Source organism: Herpailurus yagouaroundi, unplaced genomic scaffold (assembly GCF_014898765.1).
Source record: "Herpailurus yagouaroundi ecotype Mexico unplaced genomic scaffold, PumYag 199, whole genome shotgun sequence".
In the NCBI taxonomy this organism is placed as follows: domain Eukaryota; kingdom Metazoa; phylum Chordata; class Mammalia; order Carnivora; family Felidae; genus Herpailurus; species Herpailurus yagouaroundi.
The window spans coordinates 6,404,428-6,429,147 of record NW_024412430.1 but is presented as its reverse complement, the minus strand read 5'-3'; the positions used below and the strand labels follow the sequence as shown (position 1 = coordinate 6,429,147).

The following is a 24,720-nucleotide window of genomic DNA, read 5'->3' as shown; positions in this document are numbered from 1 at the left end:
TCTCTCTCTCTCTCTCAATCTCAACCAATCAATAAAGTTAAAGGAAAAAAAAAAAACCAGCAAGGGAGGGAATCTTATCCAATTTCATGGCTGACATGACCATATGCATGAATTAAAAATGATCCCCAGGAGGGACACCTGGGTGGCTCAGCCAGTTAAGCATCTGACTCTTGATCTCAGCTCAGGTCATGATCTCATGATTGATGAGATCAATCCTTGCACCTGCTATCAGCACAGAGCCTGCCTGGGATTCTCTCTCTCTCTCTCTCTCTCTCTCTCTCTCTCTCTCCATCTTTCTCTCTCTCCTTCTCAAAATAAATAAATAAACTTAAAAAAAAATGATCCCCAGTCTTATGTGGGGACTGGAAAAAGCAGTGATTATACTATGGAGAATTTAGCATTCGGGTGCAACAAGCACTTGCCAAAATAGTGTGAGACTTTCCCTATCTAGAATATACCTCAAGTCATATGGATCGAGACATCCTCCACTTCTTTCTGGGAGCTTGGCAGATAGGAATTAAACAATGAAGAGGGTGGTCTTTTCTGTGTTTATTATATGTGGGTGGACCCCTCTCTTTCTTACTTCTGCTATAGAATTCAACTTCTGTAACTCAATAGAGGCTTAATAAATGCTTCCTGACCCTCTGGAGCCTGCAAAGCTAGAATTGGCAGGGATGATGACGGAAAGAGCACAAAATATATGTATATCCCTTTCCAAATATGCTTAATTAGAGCCTCTCCATCTAGTGCACTGTTTCATCTAATTCAAAAACAGTACAGTCTGAACAGCAGTAATGGAGGCTCATTAAGTTCCATTAGCAGCAGTCCCATCGAATGGATACAATAGAAGCCAGCAACTATTCACAGCAACAGGTAACACGCTACAATAGAGACCTGTTAGACAAATAACCTGGTCACCCTCACGTCGGGTCCTCTTGCTTTTATGGGCACTGTTTATTTCAAAGCATTATGTCCTGTGAAACATATTTTGATTATATTCCTCAGCCACCAACTGCATTAATTTAATCTAAACTTTCAGTCGTTCTTACACGTAACATAAATTCTTATAAGTTTCGTTTCCCCTGTGCAAGGTTTTTTTTTTTAATATAAAATTTATTGCCAAATTTTTTCCCATACAACACCCAGTGTTCATCGCAACAGGTGCCCTCCTCAGTGCCCATCACCCACCCTCCCCTGCCTCCCACCCCCCATCAACCCTCAGTTTATTCTCAGTTTTTAAAAGTCTCTTATGGTTTGGCTCTCTCCCTCTCTAACTTTTTGTTTTTTTCCTTCCCCAAGGGAAGGCCGGTATGGTTATTGTTTAACTGTGGGTCTTTGAACAAGATGTTTTAATAAAATAAGGTTATAAAAAGTATAATTATAACCATCATGATAATCATAATATTCACCGAGTGCTCACTATGTGCCAGGCACTTTACAAAGACTCTACATAATTATTTTATTTAATCTGCATAACAACCCTATAATGTAGGCATTACTTTTATCCTTTTCATAAAAGAGGTTGAGCCGGTCAGATGGTTGGGGGTAGAGGGAGGCTTCAAACCCAGACGGTCTGACTCCACATCCAGTGGCATTAACCCCTGCACTCTGGCACCTCTGGGCAACTCATCGGGGATCTAGACAAAGTTCTCACGGGGGCCTTTGAGGCCTAGGAAGGGTTAAACAAATTACACCAAAGTTTCCCACGCTGGGAGGTATTCACAAATGTTCCTCAGTAAGGTTTCACAGCAAAATAATGACAGGACCTGCTCAAGTGATAACTCTGCTGAGTCACCATGTGACTTGTTTTAAAATGCAGCCCTTCCTGGAAAGATGGTGGAGTCGTAGGAAGGACCCTCTGCTTGCCTTGTCCCGCAAACACAGCTAGCTAAATATCAAATCATTCTGAACACCCAGGAAATCTATCTGAGGAGCAAAAGAGGCCACATCATGGAAGGCAGGAGGTACAGAGACACGATTTGGGGGAGAAAAGAATTGCCAGTGCTGCAGAGGGAAGGGAGTTGCGTTCAGGGACAGGAGATAGAAAGAGAGAGAAAGAGACTAGAACACAGGGCATTGCACCAGAAAAACACGTCCCCATAACCACTGATGGGGAAAGCAAGAGAGGCTGATTATCACAAGTTTTTACAAGGCAGCGGAGCTCAGTCTGAAGTTTGAGAAGTCAGGGTGGAGCCTGGCAGGCACAGAGGTGCTCCTGTGGAGGAGGGCAGAGGCCCGAAGCAGACAGTGGTTTCTGAGTATCCCCTGGGTCACCCTGGGAGAGAAAGTCCCCCTTCGTCGAGTGCATTTGGAGAGGCAGAACTGCCTCTCTGGGAACGAAAGAGCCAGGAGGCACCACTGAGCCGCCCTGCTCATCGGCATATGAGCAGAGATGCCTGCCTGACCCAGATGCCGCCTTTTTGCTGCACTTTACCACAGACCCCAAGCCCCTGCATGTTCAAGGAACTGCCCTTCTGGGACAAACCGGCACCTGCCAGGGCGCAGCAAGAGCCACCCCTCCCCCGCCGTCCGCCCCCGCCATTATCAAGGTGGGTCCCTGCCGTGCCGGGTCTCTAACAGTTGGATTTCTGAAACCCAAGCAGCAAGCCTGAATTATACACAGGAGCACTGTGCTGCCACATGGGCAGATGGGCTCGGACACAGGGTGAAGGCAGGGATCTGACAGAAGCCTGGGATAAAAGAGGGGAGATGGCTAAGTCTTCTGGGAGGGATTCCTGAACAGCAGCAGGCACGAATTCCCCTCTGGGGTGAAAGCAGGCTGATGCCACTGTTCACTCCTCCCATCAGTGTGGACAGACTTCGGAGACGCAAAACCCACGGTGGAGGCTTGAGCCTTGCTTACGTGAAGCCCCGCCCCCTGCACTCTGCAGGTGCTTCTGAGCTAGGGCAAGTGTGCCCCAGAGGCAGAGTGGCAGCGGGCCCCTCCCCCAGAAGACCAGCACAAAGCTCCCACATGCACCAAGTCTACTTGCCAGAAAGTGCTGCAAAGTTTCAGCAACAGGGGAAATAGGATCTAGCTTCTTTTAACAAGGAGACCAAAACACACCTAGTTAAAACCTGGAGCACAATGGACAAGGTGGTAATATTTCCTACTGCAGACAAGAAGAAACTCTGCAGAAGACTGACCTGAGGGAAAGAGCAGCCAAAACACAACAGCAGAGTGCACACCGCATACATCAAAAACACTTCCTAACGCCCCAGGCCCTGGGCAGTACATGACCTCTCCTTAATATAGCCATTATTTTCAGGAGCAGGAAACATAACAGGCTTTCCTAACACACAGAAGACAGAGGCCTAGACAAAAATGCCAAGATGGAGGAATTCATCCCAAAAGAAAGAACAAGAAGAGGTCATGGCCAGGGATCTAATCAAAACAGATATAAGGAATATGCCTGAGCCAGAATTTAAAACAACAATCATAAGGATACTAGCCAGCCTTGAGAAAAGCATGGAGAACACCAGGGAGTCCCTTACCACAGAGATAAAAGACCTAAACACTAGTCAGACTGACTGGATGTACTGACCATAAGAATGGAAGAAGCTGGGGCGCCTGGGTGGCGCAGTCGGTTAAGCGTCCGACTTCAGCCAGGTCACGATCTCGCGGTCCGTGAGTTCGAGCCCCGCGTCGGGCTCTGGGCTGATGGCTCAGAGCCTGGAGCCTGCTTCCGGTTCTGTGTCTCCCTCTCTCTCTGCCCCTCCCCCGTTCATGCTCTGTCTTGCTCTGTCCCAAAAATAAAATAAAAAACATTAAAAAAAAAAAAAAAAAAGAATGGAAGAAACAGAGGAACGAATACATGATAGAGAAGATACAATTATGGAAAGTAATGAAGCTGAAAAGAAGAGGGAAAAAACAATACTGAATCGCAAATGTAGATTTAGGGAACTCAGTGACTCCATTAAGCATAATCGCATTTGTATCATAGCAGTGCCAGAAAAAGAGAGGGAAAAAGGGCCAGAAGGTTCATTTGAGCAAATTATAGCTGAAAACTTCCCTAATCGGGGAAGGAAACAGACATCCAAATCTAGGAGGCAAAAAGAACTCCCATCAAAATCAACAAAAGCAGGCAAACACCACGATATTTCATAGGAAAATTTGTAAAATACAGAGATAAGGAAAGAATCCTGAAAGCAGCAAAGGAAAAGAAGTCCCTAACCTACAAGGGAAGACAAACCAGGCTTGTAGCAGATCTCACCACAGAAACTTGGTAGGCTAGAACGCAGTGGCAAGATACAGTCAATGTGCTGAGTGGAAAAATATACAGCCAAGAATACTTTATCCAGCAAGGCTGTCATTCAGAATAGAAGGAGACATAAAAAGAGTTTCTCAGAAAAACAAAAAGTTTGTGACTACTAAACCAGCCCTGCAAGAAATAAAAGCGGGGGGTGGGGAGGGGATGCCAGGATGACTGTTGGTTAAACCTCCAACTCTTGATCTCAGCTCAGGTCATGATCTCACGATTCGTGAGAACGAGCCCCATGCCGGGCTCTACACTGACTGCATGGAGCCTGCTTGGGATTCTCTCTGTGCCTCTTTCCCTGCCCCTACCCTGCTCATGCCTTCTCTCTCTCTCTCTCTCTCTCTCTCTCAAAATAAAAAAAATAAACTTCAAAGAAATATTAAAGAGGACTCTGAGTGGGAAAGAAAGACAAAAAACAACAAAGACTAGAAAGGAACAGAGAACATCTCCAGAAACACCGATTTTACAGGTAATACAACGGCACCAAATTCATATCTATTAATAATCACTCTGAATGTAAATGCGCTAAGCACTCCAATCAAAAGAGACAGAGTATCAGAATGGATTAAAAAAAAAAAAGCGCCTACAAAAGACTCATTTTAGACCTAAAGGCACCTGCAGATTAAAAGTGAGGGGATGGAGAACCAATTTATCACGCTAATCGACGTCAAAAGAAAACTAGAGTAGTGATACTTCTATCCAATGAACTAGATTTTAAACCAAAGACTGGACAAAAGATACGGAAGGACACTATATCATAATAAAGGGGTCTATCCAACAAGAAGATCTAACCATTGTAAATATTTATGCCCCAACTTGGAAGAACCCAAATACATAAATCAATTAGTAACAAACATAAAGAAACTCATTGATAATAATACAAGAAAATTTGTAAAATACAGAGATAAGGAAAGAATCCTGAGAGCAGCAAGGGAAAAGAAGTCCCTAACCTACAAGGGAAGACAAATCAGGCTTGCAGCAGATCTCACCACAGAAACTTGGTAGGAAAATTTGGGACTTAAGGGAAAATTAGGGACTTTAACACCCCACTTAGAGTAATGGACAGATCATCTAGCAGAAAATCAACTAGGAAACAATGGCTTTGAATGACACACTGGACCAGATGGACTTAACAGATATATTCAGAACATTTCCTCCTAAAGCAACAGAATATACATTCGTTCCAAGTGTCCATGGAACATTCTCCAGAATATATCACATACTGACTCACAAATAAGGCTTCAACAAGTACAAAAAGACTGAAATCATGCCTTGCATATTTTCAGACCACAATGCTATGAAACTTAACATGAACCACAAGAAAAAATTTGGAAAGACCAAAAATACATGGAAGTTAAAGAACATCCTACTAAAGAATGAATGGGTTAACCAGGAAAGTAAAGAAGAAATAAAAAAAAAAAAATACATGGAAGCAAACAAAAATGAAAACACAACAGTCCAAATCCTTTGGGATGCAGCAAAAATGGTCATAAGAGGGAATTATATAGCAATACAGGTCCTCCTCAAGAATAAAGAAAAGTCTTAAATTTTAATACTCAACATAACCTTACACGTAAAGGAGCCAGAAAAGGAATAGCAAATAAAGTCTAAAGCCACCCGAAGAAGGAAAATATAAATATTTGAGCAGAAATAAATTATATAGAAACACACAAACAAACAAAATAACCAGTAGAACAGACAGATAAAACTAGGAGCTGGTGGTTCTTTGAAGGAATTAATAAAATTGATAAACCCCTAGCAAGATTTTTCACAAGAAAAGAGAAAGGACCCAAAAAAACAAAATCACGAATGAAAGAGGAGAGATCACAACCAATACCACAGAAATACAAAGAGTTATAGGAGAATACTATGAACCAACAAATCGGGCAATTTAAATTCCTAGAAATATATAAACTATCAAAACTGAAACAGGAAAAAATAGAACATTTGAACAGACCCAAAACCAGCCAAGAAATTGAATCAACAATCAAAAATCTCCCAACAAACAAAAGTCCAAGGCCACATGGCTTCCCTGAGGAATTCTACCAAACATTTGAAGAAGAGTTAATACCTATTCTTCTCAAATTGTTCCAAAAAATAGAAATAGAAGTAAAACTTCCAAAATCATTCTATGAGGCCAGCATTACGTAGATTCCAAAACCAGACAAAGTTCCCACTAAAAAAGGAGAATTACAGAACAAAGAAGTGAAGATTCTCAAGAAGACACTAGCAAATTGAATCCAACAGTACATTAAAAGAATTATTCACCACAATTAAGTGGCATTTACTCCTGGACCACAAGGGTGGTTCAACATTCATAAGTCAGTCAACAGGACACACCACATTAATATTCTGTAAATAGATGCAGAAAAAGCATTTGACAAAATACAGCATCCATTCTTGATAAAAACCCTCAGCAAAGTAGGGATAGAGGCAACATACCTCAGCATCATAAAGGGCATATACAAACACCCACAGCTAATAATATCCTCAGTGGGGAAAAACCAAGATCTTTTCCTCTATGGTCAGGAACAAGACAGGGATGTCCACTGTCACCATTGTTATTTAACACAGTAGTGGAAGTCCTAACTTCAGCAATCAGACAACAAAAAGAAATAAAAGGCACCTAAATTGGCAAGGAAGAAGTCAAACTCTCACTCTTCACAGATGACATGATACTCTATGTAGACACCTGAAAGACTCCACCAAAAAAACCCCGCTAGAACTGATACATGACTTCAGCAGACACACAGGATATGAAATCAACATACAGAAGTCTGTTGCATTTCTATACACCAATAATGAAGCAACAGAAAGAAAAATCAAGGAATGGATCCCATTTACAATTACACCAAAAATCATAAGATATCTAGGAATAAACCTAACCACAGGGGTAAAAGATCTGTACTCTGAAAACCATACAATACTTATGAAAGAAGCTGAAGAACACACAAACAACTGGAAAAATGTTCCATGCTCATAGATTGGAAGAACAAACATAGCTGAAATGTCTATACTACCCAAAGCAATCTACACATTTAATACAATTCCTATCAAACATCACTGGCATTTCTCACAGAGCTAAAGCATACAATCCTAAAATTTGTATGGAACCACAGAAGACCCTGAATAGTCAAAGCAATCCTGAAAAAGAAAGCCAAGCTGGAGGCATCATAATTCCAGATTTCAAGCGACATTACAAAGCTGTAGTGATCAAGACAGGATGGCACTGGCACGACAACAGACACATAGATCAATGGAACAGAATAGAAAACCCAGAATGGACTCACAGCTATAAAGTCATCTAATCTGGGGCGCCTGGGTGGCGCAGTCGGTTAAGCGTCCGACTTCAGCCAGGTCACGATCTCGCGATCCGTGAGTTCGAGCCCCGCGTCGGGCTCTGGGCTGATGGCTCAGAGCCTGGAGCCTGTTTCCGATTCTGTGTCTCCCTCTCTCTCTGCCCCTCCCCCGTTCATGCTCTGTCTCTCTCTGTCCCAAAAATAAAAATAAACGTTGAAAAAAAAAAATTAAAAAAAAAATAATAATAAAGTCATCTAATCTTTGACAAAGCAGGAAAGACTATCCAAAGGAAAAAAAGAGAGTCTCTTCAACGAATGGCACCAGGAAGACTGAGGCAACAAGCAGAAGAATGAAATTGGACCACTTTCTTACACCACACACAAAGATGAATTCAAAATGGATGAAAGATGTAAATGTGAGACAGGAAACCATCAAAATCCTAGAGGAGAAAACAGACAGCAACCCCTTTGACATCAACCGTATCAACTTCTTATTAGACACATCTCCTGAGGTAATGGAAGCAAAAGCAAAAACAAACTATTGGGACTTCAAGATAAAAGGCTTCTGCACAGCGAAGGAAACAATCAATAAAATTAAAAGGCAACCTACAGAATGGAGAAGATATTTGCAAATGATATGTCTGACAAAGGGTTAATATCCAAAAATCTACAAAGAACTTATCAAACTTAACACCCAAAAAGCAAATAATCCAATTAAGAAATGGCCAGAAGACATGAATAGACATTTTTCTAACGAAGACATCCAGATGGCTAACAGACACATGAAAAGATGCTCCACATCACTCATCATCAGGGAAATACAAGTCAAAACTACAATGAGCAACCACCTCACACCTGCAGAAATTGCTAAAGTTAACAACACAGGAAATAACAGATGTTGGCAAGGATGTGGAGAAAATGGAACCCTCGAACACTGCTGGTGGGAATGCAAACTGGTGCAGCCACTCTGAAAAATAGTATGAATGTTCCTCAAAAAGTTAAAAATAGAACTACCCTACGACCCAGCATTTGCACTACTAGGTATTCACCCTAAGGATACAAAAATACTGATTTGAAGGGGCTGTGCCCCGATGTTTACAGCAGCATTATCAACAATAGCCAAACTATGGAAGGAGCCCAAATGTGCATCAAACGATGATAGATAATGAAGACATGGAATATATATACAATGAAATATTACTCAGCCATCAAAAAGAATGAAATTTTGCCATTTGCCATGATGTGGATGGCAAATAAATCAGAGAAAGATAAATACCATACGATTTGACTCATATGTGAAATTTAAGAATCAAAGCAGATGAACATAGAAAAAAAGGAAGGCACACCATAAGAGACTTTTAACTGTAGAGAACTACTGAGGGTTACTGGAAGGGAGGTGGGCAGGGGATAGGCTAAATGGGTGACAGACATTAAAGGAGGGCACTTGTGATGTGCACTGGGTATTATACGTAAGTGATGAATCACTGATTTCTACTCCTGAAACCGGTATTACCTTATATGTTAACTTTAAACAAAATCTAAACAAAAACTTAAAAAAATAAAATAAAATAAAATGTAGTACTTCCCAAATATAACATGCTTAATATGGAAAAATACCCAATTAACTAGTACCCCATAGAACAGAAAGAGGGAAGTGCTGGTTTATAGCACTAGGGTCAAAAATAACCAGTTTTCCAGTAAAGGAAGACATAAAACAGCCCTTAATACTTCTCTTTTTCTAGTATCACAACTCACTGAATTCTGTAAGTAGATAGATAGGTGATCTCTTCTTTACGGGTAAGGGCCCATGCAAATCCCCTCCTAATCTCATTTCCTTCCCTCTTCAAACTATTGGCTCGGCTACCTCGGGAAAGAATTCTTCCCTCCCTCCCATACCTCTGTGGCAAGCTCCCCAGGGGCTACCTCAACAAGGCCAGCCATGTAAACAAGGGCTGATGAGGCAGCTCTGTCAACAGGGAAAATCGGTGGATGATGTTCTGAAAAACCGGGCCTCCATAATCGAATTCTAGAGCCCATGGAAGCCTCTGGAATAGTTTTCAGAAGCCACATACCCATCTAGCTTCTAATCCTTCTCTACGCAAATCTCAAGGGAAACAACCAAGAAGCATATAATGGTACATGATGACTAATGGTGTTAGGCTTACTTCCACCACCACCACCACCACCACCACCACCACCACCGCCACCACCACCACCACCACCACCATCATTGAATTACTTGTTCATAAGTGTCAGCTTCTCAGGTTTTCACGCCATATTCATTTGGCTCACAACACTACCATTTCCTAGTTGTCCCTATTCTCCTCTGATAGATTCTGGCTCGTTTTCTCCATGAGCGCCTATTCCTTGGTCCATTATACAGCTGTCAGGGCCCCCCTCATGGAACCACCCTCACCCCCCTGAGTTTCCTTACTTTTCTTGCTTCCTGGGCATACTCACTTCCTCGGTCATGGTTTTATTTTCTCACAAGGGGCAGGTGACTCCCAAATCTCCCTGTCCAGTTCAATCTTTACCCTAAGACTTCCTACCCTCACATCTAAAACCTCCCAGAAATCTCTGGCTAAATGTGCCATAAGAATCCACAAAACTGAAACTTGACAAAGCTAAAGCTAAAACTCAACAAAGCTAAAACTCATCACTTGCCCCCTCCCCGTGTCTTTTGCACATTTTTTTTTTCAATCATGGTGGTGCCACCTTTCACCTAATTACCCCCCCTACAGATCTGAGAGTCATCCTCGACTCCACCCTCTCCCTCGGCTGCATGTCCAATCCCTAACTCCCCTCATCAACTGCCCTTTCTAAATGTGTCTTCGTTCATCCCTCCTGCTACAGTCTGAATGTTTGTGTGTCCCTGAGATTCAGGTTGACATTCTAACCCCCAAAGTGATGATATTAGTAGGTAGGGCCTTTGGGAGGTGATTAGGTCATGAAGGTGGAACCCTCATGAATGGAATTCGTGGCTTTATAAAAGAGAACCCACAGAGCTCCCTCACCCCCGCCACCATGTGAGGATACAACATGGAGTCTACAACCCAGAAGGGGACTGTCACCCATACCGTGCTGGCACGCCGATCTTGGACAGCCTCCAGAACTGTAAGCAGTAACTTTCTGCTGCTTACAAGCCACCCAGCCTATAGTACTTCACTATACAGTCTGAACAGACTAAGACACCTCCTTTCAACCCCATCATGGCTACTTTGGCTAGCCCTTGGGACTCATCCTCCTGCGGCATCAGTCTCTCAAATGGCCTCCATATTTCCAATTCTGACACCTTAAATCCACACTGTAACTGAGGGAATCTGCCTAGAAAGTAAAACTGCCCATATCCAACCACCTAAAAATCCTTCCTTAGTTTATAGTATAAAGTAAGGGACTCTCCATGACCTTGTCCTCATTCATAGCCTAGGGCAGTGAGGTCATCTTATCTATTTATTCCCCTTCAAAGGTTTAAAAGAAAAGATGTATTTTTTTATATGAAATTTATTGTCAGATTGGTTTCCATACAACACCCAGTGCTCATCCCAACAGGTGCCCTCCTCAATGCCCATCACCCACTTTCCCCTCCCACCCACCCCCCCATCGACCCTCAGTTTGTTCTCAGTTTTTAACAATCTCTTATGGTTTGGCTCCCTCCCTTTCTAACTTTTTTGTTCTCCCCCTCCCCCATGGTCTTCTGTTAAGATGAGCCGAAGTCGGAGGCTCAACCGACTGAGCCACCCAGGTGCCCCTGTTAAGATGTATTTAGAAAGAAATCACATTCATAGCTTTTTAGAGCCTTTCTTTTTTTTTTTTTTTTAATTTTTTTTTTAACATTTATTTATTTTTGAGACAGGGAGAGACAGCATGAACAGGGGAGGGTCAGAGAGAGAGGGAGACACAGAATCCGAAATAGGCTCCGGGCTCTGAGCTGTCAGCACGGAGCCCGACGCGGGGCTCGAACTCACGGACCGTGAGATCATGACCTGAGCCAAAGTCGGATAGAGACTTTCTAAAAATATTTATTTTTGAGACGGAGAGAGACAGAGTGCGAGCAGGGCAGGGGCAGAGAGAGAGGGAGACACAGAATCTGAAGGAGGCTCCAAGGCCTGAGCTGTCAGCATCGATGCCGACACGGGGCTCGAACCCACGAACTGTGAGATCATGACCTGAGCTGAAGTCAGATGCTTGACCAACTGAGCCATCTGAGCACCCCAGAGCCTATCTTTACTTGCATCATACCCTTACTCTTGACCAGCACTCTGCCACACAGTCCATCTGTGTTATCTCATGTAATCCTCAACACCTCTAAGGGGTATATCTATTTTTGTGTACATCTTGCAAATAAGAAAACAAAGACCCAGAGTAAATTGGCCCAAGTACGTAGAGCTAGTAAATAGCAGACGCAGGCCTTCATCCTGGCTCTATAAACTCCTATCTGGGTATGTGTCTCCTGGAAGACCGAGAGCCAGGCTGGCCCATGGAACTCAGTGAGCATATCGATAACAGAGGCAGAATGTGAAGAAGAGGAACAAGGTAAGAGAAGGTCATCAAGCTCTGGCCTAAAGATATTATTTAAGGAAAATAACATTTTGTGGGCTCAAAAACCAATTCTATTTGATATTTTGTTCTCAATATAAAATTTGGTCTGAAATTCAATCAGCCACCTAAGTACATATCTACATAACATGGTATTGTTTGAAAAGTGCAGAAAAGGGCACCTGGGTGGCTCAGTTGATTGAGCATCTGACTTCAGCTCATGACATCAGGTCATGATCTCAAGGTTTGTGAGTTCTAGCCCCACACTGGGCTCTGTGCTGATAGCTCGGAGCCTGGAGCCTGCTTCATATTCTATGTCTTCCTCTCTCTGCCCCTCCCCAGCTCACTCTCTGTCTCTATCTCTCAAAAAAATTAATAAATATTAAAAAAAGTGCAGAAATATCCATAGTGAACCATTTACAGAGTTCTGTGTGTAATTCAATTAAGGATTCACTATCTATCCATTTGGATATCAGAAAAAAATACATGCATTATTAGGTATAACATTTTATTTTGGGGCATCTGGGTGGCTCAGTTGGTTGAGCGTCTGACTTCAGTTCAGGTCATGATCTCTCAGTTCATGAGTTTGAGCCCCGCATCAGGCTCTGTGCTGACTGCTAACAGCCTGAAGCCTGCTTCGGATTCTGTGTCCCCCTCTCTCTGCCCTTTCCCCATTCATGTTCTGTCGCTCTCTGTCTCTCATAAACATTAAAAAAAATATTTTTTAAACATTTTATTTTTTAACTGTTTGTTTATTTTTTGAGAGAGGGAGAGAGAGAATGAGCAGGGAGGGGCAGACAGAGAGGAAGAGAGAATCCTAAGCAGGCTTCATGCTGTCAGCGCAGAGCTCAACGCGGGGCTTAAACTCACAAACCATGAGATTGTGACCTGGCCCAAAATCAAAAGTCAGATGCTTAACTGACTGAGTCACCCAGGTGCCCCAGGTATAACATTTTATAGCCAGGTCCGTGTATATTTGAAAATGAAGGAAGGCCTTTAACTTCTGTCAATTTGCTTTGGTTACAAAAACAATTCTGTGTTGTTTTTTTTAAAAAAAATGCATATAACAATGCAGTCTTCCATATTTTAACACAATGCCATGTACGCACAATTATCAGTACAGCCATGATGGCTTTGATCCCACAGTTTCTGAATATGTTCACTTTCTCCAATACATCTTCTCTTTCCTCAAATCTCTCAGTGGCCTCCCTGCACTGACCCCCCAAATCACACATACCCACAGGCACCATCAGATGGTCCCCTGGCCTCGACAGCTGTGTGCCCGCATCCTCCTGAACACTGGCCGTACTCTCTCCAGGCGCCCTGTTTGAGGGAGATGCCCAGGACCTGCAGTAAACCGTTCCTCGGGGACTGCACTTCAGCAAATCACCTCCTCCCTCCTGTTTCTGCAGCTTCTCCCTTGCTGGTGAATCATTTCCAGGACCACACGCGTTTATTTTGTTATCTCCATATGAAAGCAAAACAAGAGAACCTCCCCTGTCCTCATCTCCCCAGTGCAACCAGAACGCAGCCCTCGACCTTCTCCAGTCCTACCTGCTGCTCATGGACGCACCTTGCTGCCTCAGGCATCTGCATTTGCTGTTCCTTCGATCAGGTGTGCCATCCCACTGGATGTCTCTGCCTGGCCCTCCCCTCTCAGTTCCCCCCTCTGCGACTCCGCAGTGACCTCCCTGCCCCAGACTACCCCAAGGAGTCCAACCCAACCCCCAACTCTGGCAGACCCCTCCCCAACATCATTTTCTATTCCCTTACGCAACTTTATTTTCTTCATCGCTATTTAACTGACATCGAATTACATATTTGTATGTGTTTCCTTGTTTGTTATGTGTCCTCCACCCCCGCCCTCTTACTGGTCTGCCTGCACACACTAGAACACAAGTCCTACAAAGGCAGGGACTCTTGTCTCTTATTCATCATTTATCACTGGTGAATGGAAGAGCGTCTGGAATACACATAGTAGGTCCTCAATGAATACACATCAATTCCATAAATATTATACACTGACAAAAAAAATTTTTAGAGAATCTAAACTTCTGGGTTTTAAAAATACATCTTTTGGGGCGCCTGGGTGGCGCAGTCGGTTAAGCGTCCGACTTCAGCCAGGTCACGATCTCGCGGTCCGTGAGTTCGAGCCCCGCGTCAGGCTCTGGGCTGATGGCTCAGAGCCTGGAGCCTGTTTCCGATTCTGTGTCTCCCTCTCTCTCTGCCCCTCCCCCGTTCATGCTCTGTCTCTGTCCCAAAAATAAATTAAAAACGTTGAAAAAAAAAGTTTAAAAAAAAATACATCTTTCTACTTCTTTGGACATTTTAGTAGAATCAGGTTTGGGGAGCTGGAAAAAACATGTATCTTTTACCTTTCTGATGTTACTCGGATTCGTTCCTCACAGCTGTAATTCAGTCTTTCCATCTTCTCGTGGAAGTATATTTCCACACACTGTTCTTCAAAGTCATGAAGTCTCTTCAGATCCTCATCACTCAGGTAGAGTTCTGTGTAAATAAGTATGGCACATTAAAAAAAAAAATCATAATTTGCCTTTAACAGGAAGCTGATACTGAGTAGGCGGGGCTTTTCTTCCACTTGTGTTGAAAACTCTATGAACTGGAGCTCGCGTGATAAAACTTTGCTGCTCTATCACACCAAATTCTTAATATTAATGGAGAGGCAGTGTGTAGAAACAAATAGAAACACCAGATTGGATCTTGCCTATTTGTTGTATAAACAGGCATGGGAATTTGAACAGGACTCATGTGGAACAGACACTCTGTTCAATATGCTCATAGGTTGGAATGTCTCTACCCATTTACAAAAATCTGCTACATTTATATGCATATGGGTATAGAATCTGGTTGCCTCCCTCTCCTCTGCCAACTGTTTTGTCTATCAAAATGACAATAAGTAACCTGTAGGTTAAAATCAAGGTTAGATGAAGTCCAAGTCTGTTAAATTAATCCAGCAAGTGTCAGAAAGTTTCATGTTGTTACACTGAGTTTGTACAACATGGTTTGAACTGCATAAGTTCATTTACATGTGGGGTTTTTTTCTCAGTAAAGAGTAAATACCATTTTTTGGTAAATACTGTAAATGTTTCTCTCCCGTAAGATTTTCTTAATAACCTTTGCCTTTCTCCAGCTTGCTTTATTATAAGTCTCAGTATACAGCACATATAATATCCACGGTATGTGTTAATTAACTATGTTATAAGGCTTCTGGTCAACAGTAGGCTATCAGTAAAGTTTGGGGGGAGTCAAAAGTTATATACTGATTTTTGACCATGCAGGGGGCTGACATCCCAACCCCAATGTTGTTCACGGATAAATGGGACTAAGTTACTCTACTAGAAACAGAAACATCATTGCCAGTCAGTGGCTGAGGCTGTCCACCTTCCTTGACATAATTATAATTAACTCACAAAAAGACACATCACTTCATGATATTATGAAACAATTCTGTGTCGGACTTTGATGATCACATTCCATCTACCACCTTGGCTCTCACTCTGATCTAACAGAAAAATACATTAGCTCTTGAGCAGGTTTCTAATACTTGGAAAATATATAAATGGTGTCGCAAAAAGGGTAAAAATTGGTGCATTCTCTTCCTTCAGTGGTATCACTTAACTTAGGGAAAAAATAGAGTTCCCTCAAACTTATTAGAAATGCAAACATTCCATTATTTTCCAATAAAATAGGCAAAAATATTGATTTTATGGCATGAAAGAATCTCTCAGAACTAAAAAAAAAAAAAAAAAAAAAAAATCCAGTATCCTCACTCACAAACTCTAAATGCCTGTTTGCATCAAAGAATCTCTTAAGAATGAGGAACTTTACAATTGTTATGATTTAATCTTTCTGTGGATTCCTAAGAGCAAACAACCCAAGGACCAATCCCAGTGACAGCTGCAGCCTGCATGTGTGGAGCGTTCTTGTGACTCTCCGCCAGGTGGCACTGCAGCCCCAAATGCAAACGATCTTCAAAACAGGATGGGAAGAAGTTTCAGAAAAATTCAAGAATTTTCCGGAACTCAGAATGAACACACATCCATGCTTCGGCAAATTTACTTTCGTTATATACCGGAATCACCCTATAAGCCCAGATGAAGGCAAGCCCCAAATGTGGCCAAACCCCAGCCAATTCCAGGATCTCTCAGATGGTCCACATTCTACTGTTAACTTGCAGCAGGTTCACGGACAGGCCTGGGACGGCTCTCTGTTAGAAGCCTAAAGTTTAGAGTATAATTAGAAACCTTTAAATTAACTTCATTTGTGCTTTGGCTTCCTTATAAAGGCTGAATCTCTTGGGGGGCAGTGGATGGAAAAGAAAAATAAATCTCCGAAGTGACTCAAGAGGAGAAAAATACTTCACTGAGCCAATTACCAGCAAGAAGAAAAGCATACCATCCTATCAACCTTGTAATGACACCTGTCCCCCTAAAAGCCCATAGAAATGTATAAATAGTGCGCAATCCATTATCTGAAACTCCTGGAACCAAGTGTGTTTTAGAATTCAGAATTTTCCTTTTCTCAATTTCGAAAGGTAATACAGTACATATACCATAAATGCAGTAAAATACCTAACTGAGGCTAGGGCAGTAACCAAAAATCCAACACATTATTTCTGCAGCAAAATCAATGAATATTCACACTACAAGGGATAAAGACAATAAATGGCTTCACATTAGTTCCATCAGCCTCTTTTATCCCAATGAGTCTCTAACTTAAGAAGGGGGAAAAAAAAGCTTTCCATTTTCAGGCGTATTTTGGATTTAGGGATTGATATAAAGGATTGTGGGTTTATGCCACCCATTTCCTTTATATTCAGGGACTATCTAAAAATGGGCATGGCACCAATTGTGAAATTGCTTGAAAGGAACTACCAAAAGATCTGCAAAACCACAATAAGAAATGTTCTATTATAACAGTTAGTGTGACAGTCATATCGTGCAGGTTAAGATACGAATCAGCAAAATTAACTAGGAGATTCTCAAAATATGTAGACTTAAGCACTGCAAAATAAATAAATACATAAATATATAAGAAAAGTAAAGAAAAATATAAAAATGAGAATCCACATCTCCGCATCCTGAATTGTTCTTGAAAAATGAAAGATTCATACAGAATCACCTCCATTCTCAGTAGATCAGAGAACCAGAGAATCAGGACTCTGGTTAACAAGTGAAGCTGTCTTATCTCTTCCCCTTACTCCACAAGACCTTTTGTAATCCCTTTCTATGTCAATCCTGTCTTCCACAACAGGGAAATGAGTCTGGGTCACTGTGACTACTCCCTAGGAGTTATTCTAATGCCTTTCCAAGTAAGTAGAGAAAACAAGGTTTTCTAGGCAACAGAAAGCCTTTGCACACTTACGGGGAAATTTTGTCCCTACCTATTTCTTTCTTTCGAAGTATCGGTTAATCTTGGCAAATGTACTACAACCACATGATGGAATCAATGTATTTACTCAGATGAAGGTCCTCTATTTACTTAGACCCAAGTCCTTAGCAGACACTCGATCATCAGTGAAGTCCTAGAGCCTTCCATCCTGTGCCTGGAATTTAACTGACAATGTTCCAGCGTGTCTTCACGTTGGATCTCCACTCTTACTCTCATCCTAGTGCCCCACCGATGAAAACTTACTTAATCCAACGTCACCCTCGTCTTGGTCGTTTGGAGCTCGATGATGGCAAAGACGGCGAAGGAGGAGTCCCACATGGCTCAGCAGGATGAAAGGTGGTGGCAGCCAAGGCTTCTTGTGATAAGTCATGATGTAGCGATAGCGATTGTACTTCCATAGTTTATTGGAAATGGATTTCATATCCACGTAAACATTACTGCAAGTTGTAGTTAAGACAGGGATAACTTTTTAATATGGCATCCTGAAACATCACAGATCCTTTCTCTACTTTCCAACTTTTTGACTGGTTCACCTGACCTTCCCAGCCTTAGCCAATAAAAATAATATCCATTGCCTTTGTGATTCTTCTTCTACCCAAAAAGATACATTAATCACCTTCTACAGTAAAATATGCTAATCAGAATAAACAAAAAATAGGAATGACAATCAGAGAGAAAATGCTAATGTTTTAAATGCAATGAACAGAAACTGAAACTTTACACTATTCTTGGTACACCATCTCTTCTCACATAGGAAGTTCTTTTCAGTCCATAATTCACCATTCACAGTAACTACTGTTAATGTTTCTCTCTATTATCAGCCTTATGAAGAGATTCTCCTCATGTCAAACATGAGAACTGATAGAATAATCCCAGTTATAACACACCCAAAGGAAAGAATGGTAATGAAGAAGCAACAGGGAAGAAAAATGAATTCACCCTAAAATAATCAATAAGGGCACCTTCTATGTAGAAACTAAACTAAATTACTTAGATTAACTTTACAATGAAGGTAATCCTTTATCAATAGGCTACCTTAGATGATCTCTTTTACATTAATTTTAATATGTAGATACTAGGGTAAATACTGATATTATGGAACTGTCCATGAAGTTGTGGTAGGTGGTACACTTACTCCAAAACACCATATCATCTCTAATTACTTAACTTTAAGTCTATAACACGGTAAGTGCAGGGAGAGGACACAATGGAATGTCTATCTTAACATTCTGCTCAGGCTAATATAAAGTTTGGCTTTTATAGAGAAAGATGGCAAAGTGGCACTTGAGTAGGACAGGAGAAATTAGCCAGTAAAAAGACAGGCAGCCCTAAATGTGAGCGATCATAAAAAGAAGGAACCAGAACTATCCTGGAGAAAGCCATCTCAGAATAAGAGGGAGGGGGAAGTTTCACAGAATCCATAAAGTGGATGATGGAAAGAAAGAAAACTGGGTTTGGCAGAAGAGACTCATAAATATGGAGAACAAACTGAGGGATGCTGGAGGGGCTGTGGGAGGGGGGATGGGCTAAATGGGTAAGGGGCATTAAGGAATCTACTCCTGAAATCATTGTTTCACTATATGCTAACTAAATTGGACGTAAATTTTTAAAAATAAAAAATAAAATTAAAAAAAAAAGAAAGAAAGAAAACTGGGTTTGCTTTGGTTTTGTGAGAAGGGGGTGGGTACAGAGAGAATCCTAAGCAGGCTCTGTCCTCAGTGCGGAACCCGATGTGGGGCTCAATCTCACGACCATGAGATCATGGCCTGAACTGAAATCAAGAGTCGGACACTTAACTAATTGAGCCATCCAGGTGCCCCAAAAGATAGAAAACAGGGTCTTAACATAGTTCTCAAAGTGTGGTCTGAACCACAGCATTAGCATCACCTGAGGACATGTCAAAAATGTAAATTCATGGGCCCTAGCCCAGAACTACTGAATCAGAAACTCTAGCAGAGACATAACATCAATCTGTGTCTCAGCAAGCCCTCCAGGTGATTCTCCTGCACCATCAGGTTTGAGAACCACCAGGATTAAATGCCAGTCACTCCAAGTGTAACTACAGCCTGTCCACCAGCAGGTGGCAATCTTCACAGTGTATTTCAGGGTGGTGGGGGGGAAGGGTTGTTTGTCTGTTTTTGTTTTTGTTTTTTTTGGTTTTGTTTTTGTTTTTTGTAATTCTTGCTATGAAGAATTTAGAATGGGCACCTGGACAAGTAGTCATATCTGGGGTTTCTCAGCTCATTGGTCCTCAGGCTGTCCATCTCTAAAGAGAGACAACTGTCTATGTGAGGATTTCTCAACCTCTCTTTTGACACCTGCCATTTTTGAGAAGCAAAAATCTCATACCCACTCTAAATATTATTTGAAATGTCATAAATAATAGCTATACTAACTAAACACCAGGATATGTTAGACATTTATAAAATGGTGGGACTAAAAGAGATGACAGTTACATAAGCTTGTAACAAACAGAAAGGTACATCTTCCCATATATTTGCAACAACAGTCATTTTTTTAGTATTCTGATTTATTTTGCTCCCCTCCAGCCCTTTGCTTCCCTATTTTCTTTACTTATATTCCACTGCATTGGTTTCTCTTCTTTTATATTGCCCTCTTCAGTGGGGTAATCAATGAATAAAATACTAAGCACACTGCCTGGCATAAACGAGGCATTCAAAAAATACTAGTTTCCTCCCATCACTTCACTTGATTTCTCTTAACCATTGAACAAATATATTTATGCACTCTTTTTGGTACTTGGGAAAATTTTTTCAGCAAAAAAGACAATACGATATCTTGTCCTTGAGGCACTTATATTCCAGTAGACAAAAAAGACAAACAGGAAAAAAAATATATAAAATATAAAACTTGTATGTACACAAGTGGGTACAAAGAAAGAAGAATAAGGGGGACCAGGCAAAGAGATGGCTGAAGGAAAGGGCGGTGTGCTTTCAAATGCCATCCTTAAGTTAGGTCTAATTAAAAAGGGAACATTTGAGCACAGGCTTGAAGGGGGTGAGGGAATGGGTCCCACTGATACCTGAAGGAAGAGCACTCCAGGCAGAGCGAACAGCAACTGCAAACACACCTGTGCTGGTTGAAAACCTATGGGTGTGTGTTGGGGGGAGGGGGGGGGCGGGCAGTGTGGTTGGAGGGGAAAGGGTTAAGGGAAGAGTAGTGTGATGTGTGATTTTAAAAGCAGCAGGAAAACCAACTCACCAGGGCTCTCTAGGTCATGGTAGGAATTGTGAAGTGGGGAACCATTGAGGGTTTGGAGCAGAGTAGTGACACCATCTGACATATGTCTTTGAAGAGTCATTAGGGACAACTGTTGATAAGAGTATATAGGAGCCAAAGACAGAAGCAGAGAAATAAGTAGGAGGCTCTCCAGTAGCAGTGGGGTGGTAAGAGGTGGTTGGATTGATGATCTATTTGAAGGCAGAGTCAACAGGAGTCCCTGGCAGTTTAGAGGTAGAGACATAAGTAGCATTAAGAATGACTCCAAGGCTTTTGGTCTGAACAACTGGGGAAATGGAGATTTGATGGAAACTTGTGGTCTTCTCCCTAGATTTGAGAAAGATGACAAGTAGAATAAGTACATGCTGGCAAAGAGAGGAGATCAGGTGGACACTTAGAATTTTTAGAATTCTATTATACATCCAACCGGTAGCAGATAAGGGGGCAGTTGGAGCTGTAAGACTGCAGTTCAAGGAAGAGATTCGGGCTGGAAATACAAATCGGAATTTGTCAGCATTACAGGAAACTGACCAAGATCACCAAACGAAATGTAAATAAAAGATGAGCAAGGTCTGGGCCCAGGGAAGTTCCAAGGTTAAAAGGTTGAGGAGAAGGAGATGATCCAGAAAAGTAGACCGAGAAGAAATGAAAAGGGAGAAAGAGGAAGCAAAGAGGAAGACATACTGGAGCCAAGTAACGAAAAGTCACAAAGAAGCCCTCCGTCAGCTTTTAATCTCAGCAACAGTTATTCTTCCGCGATTCCAACTTACTACTTTACTACAATGCATGATCTCCTTTCATTCTGCTTTTATTACTCTCTCCATTTATTGTTTTTTTTTTTTCTTTTCTTGTGCTCTCTTCCCTTCCTACCAGTAGTTTCATGCCCATGTTTTAAAACCATAATGAAAAGGGGGAGAAAATGGCACACACAAAAACCAAAGTTTACATACCCCAAATATGAGAATCTACTCAAAACAACTGCCCCCATTTTGATTTAAATAAAATAACCATATTTAACTAAAATAACCTACTTGAAAAAAGCAATCAACAGGTTCACCATGATGATATACTGCACGAAGAGGTAGACAGCTTGGAGGAACGGAGTAAGAAAAGAACCAGGAGGGCAAGACGGATGGCTTGCACAAACTACAAATAAAGAATTTAACAGAATGAGAGATAAGATGAATCACAGTCCTATGGTTCTACACAAATATTTATCACATTAACTTAGCAGAATACCATAAATTTTTGACATCTTTAAGATCCAGATGAATATTTTCCAGATTGTTTTTTTACTCTGAGTATCTACAAGGGTTTGATTTCTGAACGATGCCAAAATCCCCAACACACCATCTATATCTGAAGCATAGACTTCTCCATATATCATCCAGTATGGCTCAAATACAATATCTCGAGCAAGGCTCCAAGATGGCAGTTGCTTTGGTGAAAGAATGGCCTTGCGTGCCACTCCAAAGCTCAGCAGGACGATGGCCATCATGATCACAATGTAGAACATGTTTGCGGTCTACAAAATAACACAGCACAACCAGAACTTTACCTCTGATTTTAAATTTAGAACAAATCAAACACCAGCAGCATTCATAATCACACCTCCCAGTATTAAGACTGTCTAGTCATTGACCAAAATGCCGTAGTCCATGACTAGCTGGGTTTCCTTTGGCTAAACCATTTCCTCCCCTCTGCCACAGCATGTTTCATGTCAATGTCTGTCTAAAAACATAGATGTGTTGAGGGTGAAGAATCTGTGCTTAAACAAAAAATAGGGAGTATTCAAATTGGTCAAAGGAGTCCTTATCCCTAAGGTTATCTTCAGGAATCAATTAGAGACTGAGAAATGGATCAGGTCATGTTCATTTCACTTACTAAATGTACATCAATTCAACCCTTTTGTTCACTTATTTCATGAGTATTTCATGAGCTCCTCTGAATTTCTTAGCCTCCCTTCCACAAAGCTGGTACCATATGACCTATTCTAACCGATAGCCTGTGGAGTGGCAGTGAGTTATTTTAATTCCTGCCCAGAACAGTTAAAAGCTGTTAAACTTTCTCCATCCCTCTCATTCCCCACCACAGGAGACCTTGGAATCCATGTTATGTTGACATGGCACCGTCACAAGATAAAAGGATTCTTGATCCCTGAGTTATAGGGTAGAGCTCAGCCCCCATGAACACTCATTAAACTTTGCATTAGGGAGAAATAACTTGTGCTAACTCACCAAGATGTATCAGTTACCTCAGCACAACCTATCTGATAAATATCAATGCCACCAAGACCAGAGAATATTTCTTGTTTAAAAATATGAAGAAAAAAAAATTTTAAATATAAGTGTAAAGAAAGAAAAATCTGTCTTTGGAGTCCTAGAGGTTCTCCCTCTTCTGTTCTCCTTTGTTCAAGCACTACCCTTCTCTCTCCAGAACTTGCCCCATCCCTGCCAGTGAGTATTCCAGAAGGAAAAGCCAAAGATGATCTGGAGAGTACTTTCTAGAGGGTGGGTCTCAGGTCCCTAAGCCAGTTGGAGAAGGCTAACCCAACTGCACAGCAGGCTCAGATGACAGAGCCGGATGGTCCAGATTTGAAACCTGACTCCCCTACTTATGCCCTGGGGAAATTTACTTAACCTCCATTTCCGTGTATGAAAAATATGGACAACAGTAACAGTGCCTATCTTATAATGTTATTTTGAAGATTAAATGAGTTAATAGGTACAAGTACTTAGAACATAGTGTAGCCCATAACGCATACCACTTAAGAGTTGGCTGCGGGTGAGGAGATAAAAAGATACATTGAAAGTGTTAGCAGAAAATATTACTGGTGGTAGCCTCACACAAATCTGACCTTCGAGAATCACTGTGCTCAGAGACACATTTGATTCAATCATATCTTCTGGCCGTAACCAGAAGGCTAATAAGTGGAGTCTCCTTATCAATCACCCAATATACTCTGCAAGGACATTTGTTAAATATGAGTTTGTGGTTATAAAGAAAGCAGAGACGACATGAGCTCAATGTCTGTGCTTCTATAAACAATTCTAAAGGTTAAACTACTGGATGTGAACCATGAAAGTAGGCAAAGTCATTAAAAAGGACCCCAGAACACACAAACAGATCGTACTCACCATTTTTGCAATCATGGTCACATATGGACCTACGTGTTGATTCACGGCAAAGAAGTCCAGGAGCCGTGAGAACCAGAATATGATGTCTATGCAGTAGATTAGTCTTCCCGCTGTGTGCAAAGGAGGGTCGCCCCACCGAAGGCCAAAACCAACTGAAAACAGGCCAATAGCCACAGTTTCTATTAGGTTCCAGTACTCACTAATCCATACCTTCACCTTTTGAGTAAACTTCCCAGGTTCTGAAATACAGACCTAAAAGAAGAAAGAAAGAGGGAAATTTAAAGAATGGAGTGTGACCCAAGGGGCTCATAATACTGTTCTTTGGCACATCAACTGCTGGCTTAGAGAATAATTTGAACCCCACCAAACCTTGATCACAAGGGTATTTTAGAGCCTTCAGTTATCCTTGGCCAATGAATTATTAAAACGGTTCTATAAATGTGTTTTAATGTCACCAGCTATTTGAAAAACAAACCAGAAAAAAAAAAGAATACGTTTTCCTACCTTTCATTAATCCTAAGCTAACGCAGGGGGCCACCAAGACATTTAAAAACTCAGTATTACCGTGGGTCTATTACAGCTACCTTTCTGTTTTCATGAGGGAGAGCCAGTACAGAGGAAACTGGTTTGAAACCAAGGAATCCTGTAATCGAGTCCTGCTACCACTACTTAGTGAGTCGTTGACAAATCACTAAGAATGCCACATTAGAAGTCACTAGTATAAGAAATTACCCCTGCAAAAGAATATCAGACAAATTCAAACGTAAAGTCATAAACTTATTTTTCCCAAAGCATAAAAAATGGTGGCATTCAGAGGTTTTTCTCCTGAATTGTTTT

At 41.5% G+C, this 24,720-nt stretch overlaps 1 protein-coding gene across 4 annotated transcripts in view; it reads right to left on the bottom strand.

Annotated features, from left to right (window-relative positions):
* The window catches only part of TRPM6 (transient receptor potential cation channel subfamily M member 6), a 173,801-nt gene that overhangs the window by 41,014 nt on the left and 108,067 nt on the right, over nt 1–24,720 (bottom strand). For all 4 annotated transcript variants that reach the window (XM_040449336.1, XM_040449334.1, XM_040449337.1 and 1 more), the window contains 5 exons: nt 23,884–24,135; nt 22,097–22,271; nt 21,778–21,892; nt 17,750–17,943; nt 14,470–14,602 (listed from right to left, as the gene is read on the bottom strand). In XM_040449336.1, coding sequence (XP_040305270.1) covers nt 14,470–14,602; nt 17,750–17,943; nt 21,778–21,892; nt 22,097–22,271; nt 23,884–24,135 — 869 coding nt within the window. The remainder of the gene's footprint in view (nt 1–14,469; nt 14,603–17,749; nt 17,944–21,777; nt 21,893–22,096; nt 22,272–23,883; nt 24,136–24,720) is intronic.